Source organism: Toxotes jaculatrix, chromosome 7 (assembly GCF_017976425.1).
Source record: "Toxotes jaculatrix isolate fToxJac2 chromosome 7, fToxJac2.pri, whole genome shotgun sequence".
Taxonomy (NCBI): Eukaryota; Metazoa; Chordata; class Actinopteri; family Toxotidae; genus Toxotes; species Toxotes jaculatrix.
This window is the reverse complement of record NC_054400.1, coordinates 28,266,622-28,281,470: the sequence shown is the minus strand read 5'-3', so window position 1 is coordinate 28,281,470 and position 14,849 is coordinate 28,266,622. Positions and strand designations below refer to the sequence as shown.

At 44.0% G+C, this 14,849-nt stretch overlaps 1 protein-coding gene across 1 annotated transcript in view; it reads right to left on the bottom strand.

The window, feature by feature from the left end:
* Nucleotides 1-711: 711 nt before the first annotated feature.
* The window catches only part of LOC121185099 (protein crumbs homolog 1-like), a 55,564-nt gene continuing 41,426 nt past the window's right edge, over nucleotides 712-14,849 (bottom strand). Inside the window, exons 4-13 of the mRNA XM_041043085.1 lie at nucleotides 13,863-14,002; nucleotides 11,221-11,406; nucleotides 10,995-11,108; nucleotides 6,169-7,122; nucleotides 5,208-5,749; nucleotides 4,154-4,319; nucleotides 2,724-3,585; nucleotides 1,991-2,107; nucleotides 1,694-1,820; nucleotides 712-933 (exon numbers count right to left, since the gene is read on the bottom strand). Coding sequence (XP_040899019.1) covers nucleotides 712-933; nucleotides 1,694-1,820; nucleotides 1,991-2,107; nucleotides 2,724-3,585; nucleotides 4,154-4,319; nucleotides 5,208-5,749; nucleotides 6,169-7,122; nucleotides 10,995-11,108; nucleotides 11,221-11,406; nucleotides 13,863-14,002 — 3,430 coding nt within the window. The remainder of the gene's footprint in view (nucleotides 934-1,693; nucleotides 1,821-1,990; nucleotides 2,108-2,723; nucleotides 3,586-4,153; nucleotides 4,320-5,207; nucleotides 5,750-6,168; nucleotides 7,123-10,994; nucleotides 11,109-11,220; nucleotides 11,407-13,862; nucleotides 14,003-14,849) is intronic.

Below are 14,849 nucleotides of genomic sequence, written 5' to 3'. Positions count from 1 at the left end.
GTAGCTGTAAGTAACGCTACTACAAGGACTATGCTGGTGAAGAAAAGGCTCCCCTGATAATATCATGTACTTTATTCAGATGAAAATTAAAATGCAGTTTGACAGAATTGGTTTCAAAGGTATTCATCTCTCTACACATTCCTCTCCCCACATCTGACTCTAAAACAGACTCAGATGTGGAATCTGCAGAGGACGGTTTTGAGTTCAAATCCGGTTTTGCTTTGCTAAACCATAAATGATGAATTACTCGCCCTCACGTGACTGTATGGAGGGAATGAGAGAAATTCAGTTTCAGTGATTTTCAAGCTGTGTCAGTATGTTTCTTAGTATCCACAGGTTTGGGGCTTTTCTATAATACATGTGCTCCTCATTGAATTTTGGTCCCATACGAATCGAGCTCAAGATTGTCCTCAACACTTAACCTTACAAAGGGACGTCCAGGATCAGAGCATCCTTTGACCACACTCCACCCTAATAGGACAGCTTGAGTAGTCAGGAGACTGCCCCTGTCAGGGCTCTGGTCTTTACCTGTTCACCTCTGAGGCTTCAACGTCAGTAGTTTTCCCAGGCGGAGGATCAGTCATTGACTTACCCTCCATTATTTCACTGTGGGGCAGGAGAGCCCAGCAGTGCGACACTGCAGAGCATATGTTCTCTAGGCCCTATAGATACATCCCCTGGATGTGAGGCTGTGAGAAGGGGCTGCAGGACTCAGATCAGCCTCTCCTCTGGGGGCACTTTGAGGACGCTGCCCATCTCCAGCCTGGCGCCAGCTACCTCCTGTGAGCTGGGGCTGTACGTGCCCTCCGACTGACGCTTCTTCCGGGCCGTCATGATGAGGAAAAACACCACCAGGATGGCCAGCAGCACGCACAGGGTGGTCAGAGGGATGGTCACTGCGAGCCAGGGAACTCCCTCCTTATGCTCCTCTCTCTGCAAGAAAACAATCAATCAAAGTTGTTAATATTTTGATTTTAATTACATATATAAAATATAAAATCCACAAACATTTTCTAGCTTTTAGTTGCATTATTCTTTCTAATGTTTTATAAGTGATCTAGGAATCTTTAAACAATGTTTACTAACATTAACAAAGCCATTAGTTACAACTTGTTAACCTGTTATAAAGGGTCCCTTCTCAGAAAGTGGTATTCAGTTGTTTCCTGGACATTTATAAAATATAGTCTTAGTATTTAAGAAGGGGAAAAAAAGAGCCAATATAAAGTATATAAATATAAAGTAAATACCAACTTTATTCAGCTCAGCACACTACACCTCAAGGACATACAGCCAGCTGTAAATTCAAAGCATTTCAGTTTCATTTTCTTCATTATATCTTGTCTGTGATTGTTTAGATTTTTCACATAAATCATACTGAATGTAAGAAATATTTTTTGCTTGTATACCATGGACACTGTAAGTTTATTTGTTTTATCTTTGTCTCAGTAAATTAAGGTAAAAATAACATATATTAATGTTGTCCCTTGTGTTTTAAACCACTTTTTTTTTTTCATGTATGTCTGTGCTGTTGATTAGATCTGCATCATGACTTCTGTGGCAGCTTCACGGAACCTGAGTCTAAGCCGTGAGATTTAAACCCCTTTCTCAGGCTCGGGTTCTAATAGAGCACATGGGCTGTGAAAGTGAATTAACTCAGAGCCAGTGTCAGTGAAAAGATCTGTCTGTCACTTACGTTTCTCTCACACTGTGTGCCGCTGAAGCCCGGCACACACACACACTGGAAGTGGTTGAGTCTGTCCAGACAGGTGGCACCGTTGAGACAAGGGCTGGACTCACACTCGTCTATTTCTGTCTCGCACCTGAAACACATCAGCAGGGTTTTAACACAACGCTGACTGACAAGAGCAGCAGCTCACACACACACACACACACACTCTCTCTCCTGACCTTTACACTTGGATGTGGTTCAGACACACTTTCTCCTCAGCCGCAGGTGTGCGGTTAAGAGTGTGCAGTGTGCTGCTCTCACCTGGCACCAGTGTATCCAGGCTTACAGGTGCAGTTTCCTCCAGCGTCTCCTCCGATACAAACCCCTCCATTTAGACACTCTGTTTTTGCATCGCATGCCACTGGAGGGTAACGCCACCTATTGGACACACAAACATACTCTCTGTTACTCAGTTGTCAGTTTATTAGGAACACCTAGCTAATGCAGTCTGACACAACAATCCTGCAACAAATCCTCCTTCATGATCATTTCGACAGACGTAGTCTCTGATGCTGTTGAATTGTATTGTACCCCATTTATATCTATGAGAGTAGGCTGAATAATAAACCTCTCTGTATAATGCAGTACTGCTCAACAGCACAACTACAGCCTCCAAAATGATTACACAGTTGAATCAGCACCTCTCTAAAATAGTTTCAGCACAAACGGAACACTATAACCTTTATGAGGCAGAATTTATTACATTCTGAAGCTCAGTAGTTTTACGAGTTTTATGCAGATATTTCAGGAGCTAGTGTTGTTAGCAGCCTAACAAAAGCATGCTACCAGTTGTAAATTGTAGTTTTGTTTGAACTCTTCTTCTGTGGCTGGAGAATAAATCTTGCAAATGAATTAACTAGAAGAAAACGATGTAACGTTCACTCATGAAAGAAAAAGATGATTCATTAGAAAATTCAATGGAAAATACTAGAAAATCAGCTTTTTGCCAAACCCAACCCAGGTGCTGCAGAGAGGTGGACAGGTCTGTACTTACTGGCAGCGCTTGCCGATGTAGCCTGGAGGACACGAACATGTGTGCGTTCCCACCGTTTCCATGCAAGTCCCTCCATTCACACAGCTGAACTCCAGACAGTTATCCAGCTCCTCCTGACAGCTCCTCCCTGTGTATCCAGGCTCACAGTCACACTGATAGTCTGCCAGGAGGTCTTTACACGTACCGTAGACACAGGGAGCTGAAGAACACTCGTTTATCTCTATGTCACACAGCTTTCCCTCCCATCCTGAGCTGCAGCTGCAGTTAAACTCATAAAACTGGTCCTGACACACACCCTGGTTGAGGCAGGGCTGGGAATCACAAATTGGTGCACCTTGGCATCCTATGATTGGCTCGTGCCCACCCAGTCTGGAGAACCGGCTCACCTGGGGGGCATCTGGTACATTAATGAGTGGCAGGTAGACTCCACCCACTCTCACCTCCCCTAAACATCCAGTGTATTTCTCAGCCAGCCAGATTTTAGTCTCATTGAGGAAGTTGAGGTTGCCCCCAACACCTAAGCTGCTACCCACTCTCTGTCCATCCACTGTAAGGCGCCAGCGGGACACTGACTCTGTGGGGTCGACCATAGTCAGCTGGACGTGGTGCCACACTCCGTCTGCGATGGTCCTGTCACTTGTGAAGGCCAGTAGCTGTGTACTCGCACCGCTGTTCAGCTTGACCAGCAGGGAGGAGTTGAGCAGACCCAGGCAGAAGACTTCGGCTCTGCTTTCGGCCCGCAACAAGACTCCATTCTCGTCTCGCGTCCGTATGTCCATGGAGATGTTGGTTACTGGGCTCAGTAGAGAGCTGTTAGCAACGTATTGGAGAGAGTTGTCCTGAAAAATGGCTTCAGTTAAACCTGTGGGAGGAGAAGATCATGTGAGCAGTTTTAGAAAGTTGAAACTAACCATTGAGTGTTACATGCCTGTTCAAATGTAGCTACATTAATGAGTGACAGGTAGACTGGATGTTACATGATCAGTGCATTGATTGGAGAGCCACACACAGAGCTGCTGCCTTGAAAAAAATGTCTTCCTGAACTACTGCCTTGGTGTTGTACAGTTGATTTCTCTCTCACACTTTCCAAGAATTTAAAATCCATCAAATCAAACTCAAACAACTGCTCAAATCCAATTCACGGTTGTAGCTTCTCAGCATTGACTCTATCTTCCTACAGTCTTTCTTCTCAGCTCTCCTTCCAGGACTCTCGAGGTCATGGAGTTTGGTACGTCTCTTGTACTAAGAAGTCTTTCCTTTGATGTAAGTGAGGGTCTACGGTTGACAGGTTGTCTGTACCATTTAATGTTATTTGGCCTTTCAGAAACCTTTCAAGACTATTAGTCTAATTAAGAAATTAAGAGCTAAACAAATAAACTTGACCTGACCTGAGCTGACTTGCCCTGCCTTGGTACCAAAGGATTACTCACACTCATAGCCATCCTGTAGGTCCACACAGCGCACTCCATCAAAACAAGGGCTGTCGACGCACCACAGACGTGTCTCACACAGCCGGCCTGAGTAGTTACTGGAGCAGTCACACTTGAAGTCATTCCAGGTGACCTGACACTGTCCCCCATTGAAACAGGGCTCATCCTGTGCACAGACAAACACAGATGGATGGATTACATGGTCGCTTGTAAAATCTGTCACCTGATGCGACCGCAGGGGTAAAAGCTTCAGAGAGGACTGAGTGGTAACTTGCAGATCAAAGGGATTCAAAACCAGATCAATTTTAATAGGCTTGAGGCAATACAGTCCAGTCCAGCTATCAGACAGCACTGCAAATGCTAACACAATTAGCCTGAGTTCAGTGTTAGAGCCACACACTGGCTAAACATGGGGCTTTGAGTTAAGACTGAGTATTAGCCAGACAGTTTTGTCAGTTTCTGAGAGAGTGGATGTTATGTCTGCATAACATAACGTAGCCATGCCACAGTGGCTCTGGCGATAGTAATATTGCTTGGTTTGTGTGTCAGTCCACTTCTTCAGAACAAGACTTAAATTTCTCAAAAGCTGTTTGATGGATTGTTATGAAGTTTGGCGTGGACCCCAGGGGATGAATTCTAACGGTAATCCCCTACATTTACATTTAGCGCCACCAACAGCTATAATCAGTTTATAACAGGAAAACTAAGGATCAAATTCCTATTAGCCTGAGCCGTGCTTTTGCACTAACAGCATGTTAAAGTCCAGTAGTTGTACATTAAATTGCTGACCATTTTATGTTATTTCAAAGATCAAGAGAGTTCAGCTGAGGCTGGAGATACGTAGCTCTAACTGGGGAAAGTTGATCAAATGACAACATGGCAAAAAAATGGAGGGGCACCAGACCTTACTGTACAGTATTTCCTACTTCCTACTTGTGGTAAAAATGGAACTCACTAACACTACAAAATCCACCAAAGAGTTAGGAATGCATTTCATTGTCTATTCTGTGGTTAAAGAGATGATCATACAGCAGACTATATATTTCGCTTTTACCTTGCATGTGTCGTCACTTTGGCATCCTGGCAGCACGTTCTCCTCTGTGCTTGCCTGGTAAACCTCCACCTGCTCTGGATGATCCTCATTGGTCAGATGCTTGTGGTCCAGTCGAATGTCCTGCAGGCAGCCCTTGAAGTTCCCACCCCAGGCGCTCATGCTCTTGCCTACAGGGAGCCCTCCAACATACACCACATCCCCTGCCTCTACACTCACATTCCCTAAGGCACGATGGTTACCCGCTTTAGGGAAGACCACATGGCCATAGTGCAACTTAATAGTCACCAAATTATTATTGCCATCAGTGACAAACTTAGCCTCTGACAGCAGTGTGGTGTGAGGGCTGTAAATAGCTACAGTGCCTTCCTTCAGATAGATTGTCAGGTAGGGCTGTTCTTCTCGACTGAGCTGCAGAAGCAGGCCGTTGTGTTTGAGGGAGCGCATTAAAAAAGAAATGGTGAACTTGTCTCCGTGGGTTTCCGAGATACTGAAGGCAGAGTAGCTGGTGGTGTTCTCATGGCCGAAGGTCCAAGATGGGTACTCTAAAGAGGGAGTGGGAAGCACAGAGTTGTTAGTATCTTATCGCAACTCACTGGTATATGCTACACATGAATCAGCAATATTTTATTAGTGTTGAGCTGGAAAAAGCTCTGATATACCCTGATGTACACTACCTGCACAGCACCAAATGGCAGACAAATACAGAACTAGCAACTAGCTGGAGAATATAGTGGTGTATTTAGCAGCTAAAGAGACAAATATTTTTCTCAGGAGTTGATGGAGAACCAGAGACAAAAGAAGATAGAAAATTGAACTTCTTTTCATCAGGTAGACAGAAGCGCAGATCCAAATTAATCTCAACATTGCTCTGTGTCTGCTGTATGTGTAAATATAACACATTAGCTTCAACAGCGTTCTAAGGTGATTATGTCAGTGTTGTGTTTACTGTAAGTACTCTCACCTTTCTCACAGCTTTCTCCATAGTAGGGCCGGTGACACTGACAACTGGCACGAACCCACATGTCCACACACTGTCCGCGTTGCATGCACGGGTCCTCCTGACACCACTCCTCTTTGATGCATCCCTGGATCAAGCCCTGGTTTTCTTCTCTCATGAGGTCCTGAGGCAGAAGCAGCTTATGGTCAACATGAAGGTCTTCCATACAGCCAATGAACCCTTTACCGCTGGATGTATTGTTTAAATATTCCTTCGGCGCCCCTCCTACATACAGCTGTTGAAAGGAGCTGGCCTGGAGGAAAATCAGATGGTTGTGAACCTCATTCTTCACCTGGCAGCCTTCTTTACAGCCAAGTCCTTTTACAGTCAGAACCAGCCACTCATCCATGGTCACAGTCACCTGGTGCCATTCTCCATCATTAACCAGGTGAGGGTAAATGACCTGCAGCACCTTCCCTGAATCCACCCTGGCCTGGAGGTAGCCACCGACAAGCTCCAAGGTGACAAAGCGCTCCATGGTTCCCCGGTAGTACAGCATCATGTCAGACAGGGTGCTCTTGAATCGGAGCTGCATGTGGAGCCCGTGGTTATGGGCATCACTCTCTCGCCTAGTCCTGTTTTTGTAAATAGGAAGCTGCATGCGGATGTAGCCCTCGGAGTTAAAGGAAAAGGTGGTTGAGGTGTTGCAGCGCTCTCCGGTCCAGCCAGGTGGACACAGGCAGGTGTAGCTGTGCTCTCCATCACCAGTCAGCATGGGGACGCAGTCTGCTTCATGTTGACACCGGTGCTGTTGGCAGCCGACCAGGCGGACGTCACAGTCTCGCCCACCCCATGGCTCCTGGCCAGGCTCTGGCACTGGACAGTGACACCTATAGGAGTTGGCAGCATCTTCGCACGTGGCGCCATTCTGACAGGGATAGCTGTCACACTCGTTGATGTCCACCTCACAGTGTACACCTGCATGGGGAGACGCTCACATTTAGCTCTACAGTGTATTTCAACAACAGTAGTTCACCTTTTCCTTTTCCCTATCAGCCACAACACACCCTTCACATCGGTTAGGAAGTCATATTTAATATAATTATTTAGTCACATAAATCTAGCAAATCAATCAAACAACAAGGAGACGGCACCGGGAGCCTGGAAAGTCAAACCAAAGTAAATCACTTAATTCGATACAGAGCCAGGCGTGCACACGTACAGACAAATGGATTTGGTTGAGGCAAGACATGAACCTTCCATCAGTGTCATTTACAAATGAGGAAATGACTGGAGGAAATAGCCTTTAATTTGAACAATTAGAGGTGAATTGGATTTGCAATCTTCCTTAATACAATTAAACCCGTACATGTCAAACTGACTGTATCAGCTAGATAAAGAAAAAAAAAAGAAAAAAAATGACACATGGTTGTCAGCTTGCCACACAGAAACACAGTCTGTCTTGCGTGGTTTCTGTGGTCAGAGCCGCCTCATCAAACCGCATTCAACATTAAGCCCTGGCAGCAGCAGTCAACTTGCATTAACATAGTCCTTTAAAATACTCCACACCCAAGCAGCCCTAAAGCTGTTCGTCCTCTCTGTGCCAAGACTCCACCCTAAATGCACAAGCACGCAACTTTCTTCTTTGTTAATGTAGTATAAAAAAAAAAAGTGCTGTACCATACTGTACCTGTCAGCCACCAGGGCCCGCAGCAGCAGCAGCACAGCAGCAGCAGCAGCAACATCAACCTCCTTTCACACATAATCCACTGACTCAACAGCCAACACACTCTTCACACTGCTGGATGGCAGAAATGACACAATCCGGTCCTCTCTCTCTCTCTCTCTCTCTCTCTCTCTCTCTCTCTCCTCTTACAAAGCAGTGCTTCTAAGCTGAGTGCTGTCACTCCTCCACTCTGTACCAGGCAGACAGGCAGGAGTGATTAAAAGACAGCCCTACCCAGTTTTTCTTTTCCTCCCTCTCTTTCTCCCTCCTCCATCCCTCCTTGAATCCCTCCCTCCCCCATACCCCCCCCACCCACTTCTCCTCTCCTGTCTGCAGCCCAGCCCAAGCAGAGTGGTAAGCTTCCAGCCTCCAGCTGGCTCCTGTCAGCGTTTGACAAGAGGAATGCAGTGCTGCAGTCCCCTCTGTGCTCCATGTGCTGGCCTGTGGATGCCCACTAGCGGCAGGAGCTGCTGGAAAGAGGAGGTGCTGCAGGTGGGCCGGGCCTAAGCACGGCTGGCCTGATACATGGAGTCAATATTGATCTTTGATTAATGTTTGAATATCTGCAAGACAGTCTCATCCAGCACTGTGTTTGATTACAGCACATTTGATTTATTGCCTATAGCAAGACTGAACTGATTGTAAGACAATTTAATGAAATCCAGGACTACTGTCCTGGATTAAATGCTTTGTCTCTACTAGATAAAGTGTTACTAGTAGAGACAAAGAAAGACGATCATAGTCTGAAATTTGAGTTTTAAAATTACTCTTGAAATAATGAGGGGGGGGAGACAGAATTCTGACTTCTGACAACCTTAGTTGACCTTGGTTCACTGAGTCAAAGATTCTATGTTTGAATTTGAATCAAAATAGTCAGTGTTTAAATTCTGACTTCAAATGTTCTCAGAATCATGATTTTAACCTCGCAATCCTAACTTTTTCACAGACTTCTCAGTTACTAAAGTCACTAAAATTCAGATTTAATCATAAAGGGCTATTTTAGGATATTGTGACATTAAAGTCTAATGGAATTCCTGCTTTTTCATTTTGACCTTGCCATCAGATTTCTGACTTTAAGTATTGTTTACATTTTTATGAAATCCAACATTATCATCAAAAATCTGTTTTGTTACATGCTCATATTATTCGCATAATGAGAGATTCATCTCAGACATCCTTCTTCCATAAAGACAATACTTTATACAATATTCCCTCACAGTATCTGGTGGCATCAGTGTTGTTTCTAGATTTTGTCACTTGAGTTTTGAGAGAATATTTTTCAAATATAATGCCGAGCAAATGCATCAGCAATTACAGAGAAAAAAAAGGGTTAAGAAACAAAAAATAAGGACATACAGTATATGAATAATGCAAATATTTTCATCACGTGATCTGTAATTGACTAAATCAGCTACTACAATGAGCTTTGAATGCACGCACCTATTGCTGATGATGAGATTAGCAAACCTCAGGAAGCTAAGGTGAGGAATATGTTGTTTGCTTATAGATCTGTAGATGATATATAACTGTCACCCTGACCCTGACATTTTTAATGCAAAATGTCCTGCAGCTCAATCACTTTCTAGCTCCGAGTGCAATGAAAAGGGCACAGGAGGGCTTCATCTCCAGTGGATTACCAGTGTCGACCACCTCATACATGAGGGCAGTCAACCTGTTGCACAAGTGTCTGACAAAGTAAATAGGATCCTATTTTTCAGCCATATGGAGATTTCCTCTGTTTTTGCTCGCTGTTGCTGACAGTGATGTGTTTATAGTGTACAATACCAGAGGAATGAAATGCAGATCATTTGGAAAAAAGGACCTTGTGTTGCTCACAGTGTTTTGTATTGTCTTTGTTCATAGGGCTTTAATTAGTCTCCTAAGCAGCTTTGCTGTAATCTCCCCTCCCCTTGACAAAAATTTCCTAAGAGACCCCCCGTTTAATGCCCAAGATGGACGCCTGACATATGGCACCTTTTATTGGCTTTGTTGTTTTCTGCTATGCTCTTCCATACCATATGCCCTCTCATCCCCTCTCATCCTATGCTCTGCTGTGGCCTAAACAAAGCGTGGCCATAATACCATTAGCAAATTCTCCTCTAGTTTTGTTGGCTTTTGGTTGAGTTCCAGATCTTGCATTTCAAGGTCAGCCTTTGGAAGAGTTCTTCCTGTTTTGGGTGATGCACAAATAAATCTCTTTTAATGAGGAATTAATACCGTGGCTGGCCGTGAGGAACGATCAACAGGAGGAAGATTAACCCTTTATTGTTTGGCCAAGGAGATTCTGAGACGTGGGGTGAAGGTTATCTGTCTACACTGAGGACACTCAGTTCAGTTCAGCTCAGATCTTCATCATCCCACAGAGGGAAGATCTTTTTGCAGAAAGGAAAATATAACACCAAACACAACAAAAGCTAACGGTTGAGTCCAAATATTAATATAGCATTTATTATTATTATTTCTGTAGGGTTTTTTCTGTGTATGTGCAAAAGATTTAACTTGTACCAGATTTAACATGATAAAGCAAAGGTAAAGCCTTCATGTATCTTACATTCTAAACAACAATCCCATCAATCAGTTTATAGCCAGCTGTTGCCATGTTACCCGGTCAGTGCTGTACCAGCAAATCAATAAGAAAATCAGACTAACTCTTGAACAAACTCAGAGTTAACAGTGAATACATACTTTCTAGACCAGGGGTGTCCAAACTGATCCACAAAGGGCCATGTGGCGGCTGAAGAGCACACAGTTTGACCAATCAACTGTCTGAGGACTGAGATCAGTTGATTAAATTTGTCAAGTCTGGTGTGCTGCTGCTTGGTTGGAACAAAAACCTGCAGCCACACGGCCCTTTGTGGAACAGTTTGGACATCCCTGGTCTAGACTTTGTTGCTGTTTCTTACATGACATTGTGCCTCAGTATTTGAGGCACAATGTCTCATCAATATACCATGGTCCACTTTCCACTACACAATGGGAGTGAGAACCAAGTGAGAGCAAATCAACTTCATTTAGTTTTTTTTTTTTTTTTTTTCCTGTGGGCTGGCAGTGGAGGAAGAGCGGCTCAGCAGAGGTGTTTTGTTTGGAGATAAGAGTGGCAGAGCAGATAAGAGGTCATTCCTACCTGTGAAGCCGTCAGGACACACACATTGATAAGAGTTGACCAGATCCTGGCAACGTCCTTCATTCTGACACGGAGCAGACTCACACTCGTCCACGTTGACTGAGCAGTTGTCTCCTGCAAGAGCAAGAAACTGATCAGATTCACATCTATGTCCTCATCACTCTGTGGTAAGTTGATGAAGCAACATACCAAGACACTGAAGGGCCTCTGCTGTGAAGTGGCTTACCGGTGAACCCTGGCAGACAGTGGCAGATGAAGCCTGCTGCCCCTTCATATGTGAAATTGGCCGTGCTGAGTTCAGGCAGTGTCCCGTAGTTCTTGGAATCTGATCGCTGGAAACACTCGCCACCATTCTCACAGGGATGCTGATCACACTCGTTTATATCCACCTGGCAGTTGTCACCCACGTAACCTGGACACACACACACACACACAAATAAAAAGATAGTGTTTTATTGTGAGTCTGTCTTAATACAACACTCACATGGCAGTAAGTATGCTAAAAGAGTTATCAGTCACTGCAATCACTCCTTCTGTCTGCAGAGGCTGTGATACATTGCTGACTTCACACAGATACACCAACGCATGCCACACACACACACACTCACACACAGTATCGTTGACTAGCTAGAGCTAACGTCTGTACTGTTGACAGAATTGTCAGTAGGTATCAAATATTCATAGACTGCAAAACTACTTCAGCTGTCAAATGTGTCTCAGGAAAGCAAGCTGAAAATTCCCATTTTCAGTAACTATCATCAGTAAGCTGGTTCTGTCTACACGTGACCACCCAGACACATCTGTTGGCAGACACACACACAGAGGGAATTTCATAGCAAAAAGGATGTAACTTGGGAATTTGGCCACTTGATTTGGAGAACTCCGACCACTGAAGCTCGATTGGCAGGTGTTTGACGACGACGAGTGACTAACATCTCCTCCAGCACACAAACACATGTGATAAATGACTGTTGTATTAAGATATATTGTACTTGAAAAAAACTCTGAACCCATCCTTTAAGTCTTTAAATCCACCTGTGAAATTTGAACAGGGTTCTTTTAGGACATACACACGTCATAACACAACATAATTATGGCAGCAAAAATCACCGGAGGACTGCAATGCATCACTTTTCATAATTCATCACACCCCTGGAGGATTTAAAGAGCGCCACACTGCTGCTTCTGCTTAGCTCTGGCGTAAATGACGGATGGGGCAGAGCCTTGTTCTGTGGCCCCCCACTTGTCCTCTATACTCAAGGCTCAGACGAACTCTTTTGTGGAGTTTGATGTGGCCATCTTGACCCTCTCTTGCTCCTGGCTCCGAGGCCCACTTCCTGGTCGCCCGCTTCCTTCTGCCCTGTCGTCACTGGTGCAGACGCCGAACTGCAGGCCCTCCACCGACGTGCGCGGCTCGTGGGTTCAAGTTAGTCGCAGGTTGCTGCTGGCCTCCACTGCTGCCGAGTGGACACGCGCTTGCTGTTTCTCTTCCTCAGGTGATCACACGTAGCCTGATTGGTATGTACACCTCAGTGCGTTTGATGCATGTAACCGGCATGCGCCATGTACATAGAGCTTGGTTAATTTTGTTTCTTTTTTCTTGTTAAATACAGACGACTATTTTCTGGTTGCTCTGTCCAGTATGGAGCAAGAAATACTGCTGCTTTACCTTGCACTTTATTTAATACCCCAATTTCCCTTGTTGCATTTAGTTGCATTTAGTTTTGGGTTGTTCTTTTGATTATTTTGTTTTCTTTAAAGCTTTTGTTTCTATTCGATTAGGTTATTTGATTTATTAAATATTCTGTTTAACCAGGTTATGTGCTGGTTTATTTATTATTTTATTTATTTATTTATTTTTTCTTTTCTTTTCTTGTTTAATTTTTTTGATATTCTGTTATTCAATTAGCCCCGGCATTCTTTTTTTTTTTTTTTTTTTTGGTTCCATGACTTTGTTTCTTTTGACTGTGACAACAATTCTACGTTATGTTTAGTTATTGATATTCTTAGTTGTGTTGGTTAATTTTTAAGCATTGGTTTATTGGGGGTTTTTTTGTTTTGTTTTTTAGTATTGGTTATTTATTTTCCTGTGTTGGGAGTGACCCTCCTAATTTTATTTCCTTGTCCCCTTTTCAGTGGCTGAGAGCCGAAGGTGGTGGCGGTCGTGGTGCTGGGTGGTGGTATCCCCCTCCTTCCTGTGTGCTGTGCCTCCCCTGGTCCTGGGTTCCTTTCACTATGTGCGCGTGGGTGTGTGGCTGTCACGTGTGGCTGGGGTGATATTTTTTATTGTATATTATTTGGGATCCCTCACCCCCGTTCTCGAGCTGGTCCCCCGGTAAGCCTCAGCCCTGATAAGGCCCCCTTTTCCCTCACGTCCCCTGTGTATGAATGATGTTTTATAGTGTTCTAATGCAATTTTGAAATAAAGTATATGTTGATTATTGCTTTGGGACCGCGTCTCTGCCCGTTGTAAGCCAAACCTGGGTGCCTTGGAGTTGGTACAGTTGGTCATAACTATTTCCTTGGGTGAACTTCCCAAGGTGCCGTTGTCTGTCTTCTTAGGTTGCTCTTAGTTAGGTGTTGTAGTGACCTACACCATCCGCTATCCGCTACCACCCCCCTTATCATCTATCTCTCGCCACAAATACAAGGTCTTCTTGCAGGTTGTATTCTTTAAACATCTGAACACGCATTTCACTTCAGTGATCAAGCAGAATCCTTGAGCCAGGGTGACTCTCATCTAATGACTCTCCAGGAATTCATTGAAATCTGTCTTCAACATTTTATGATGGTAGGTGGGTTTATGTGTGACTGCTGCAGTGTTTAAGAGTTGCTTTGTATCAGGTTTAGTGTTGAACCACAGCGTACCTGGCCAGCAAACACACGTGTACTGGTTGACTCCCTCCAAGCACGTAGCCCCATGCTGACAGGGGTCAGAAGCACATTCAGGAATATCATCTTCACAGTGGTCGCCTACGAAGCCTGTCCCCTCACAGTCACATTCATAGCTGGGGAAAAAGCAGAGATGCACATGAGCCTGCTGTGATTATCAACAAACTGTCAAACGAGAGCGATATTTTAAGGCAAAGGGCACATTTTAAATTCAAGCTGAATTAAATTCAAGGAAAGAAGAAGAAAGAAAAATCATGTATAGTTAAGATTGAAAGCAAACTTACAGTGTGTAACTTTCTCAGTGGCCACGGTGGCAATAAATGGCAATTACAGAATAATGACACATCGTCTTCATGATTCAAGATGTTCTGAAGTTAGTTGTTTTTAAAAAAATTCATTTGGTAACCAGAGGCCTGTACTACGAAGCAGGACTTGTGGTTTGTGAGGTAACTTCATGTTTAACTCTGGGTTTTCAGGGTTACATCGCCATGGTAACTTATGATGCAGGGCTAACCTGCTACAGAGCGGGTTAACTTCAGATGGTCAGATCAAAACCTGACCACAGCCCAACTGCTGACCAATCAGATGAGAGAGGAAAACCCAGAGTTAGACAGACAGAGACAGGACGGCCAGTGTTTAGTGGTTTTAATCTTGTAAACTGTTTATCTGTGACATCCTAAAATATACTGTAACAGTAGCACAAGGAGTGAAGACCCATAACATAGTATCAGTTACAAAACAGCATCTACCTAAACTTAGCAAACATTATGAACCATAAGCTACGGGTCATATCAGACCAATCAGGAACAAACCCCCTGAGAGTACCGAATTAAACAAGTGTATTTTACTGTCTGTCAATTCATCTTTTCATTTGTAAGAAAAGTAATGTGTATTGTCTTCTTTCAGAAGGTACATGGTCTCATTTTAAATATTCAATGATGATATAATGTTTAGAAACATATT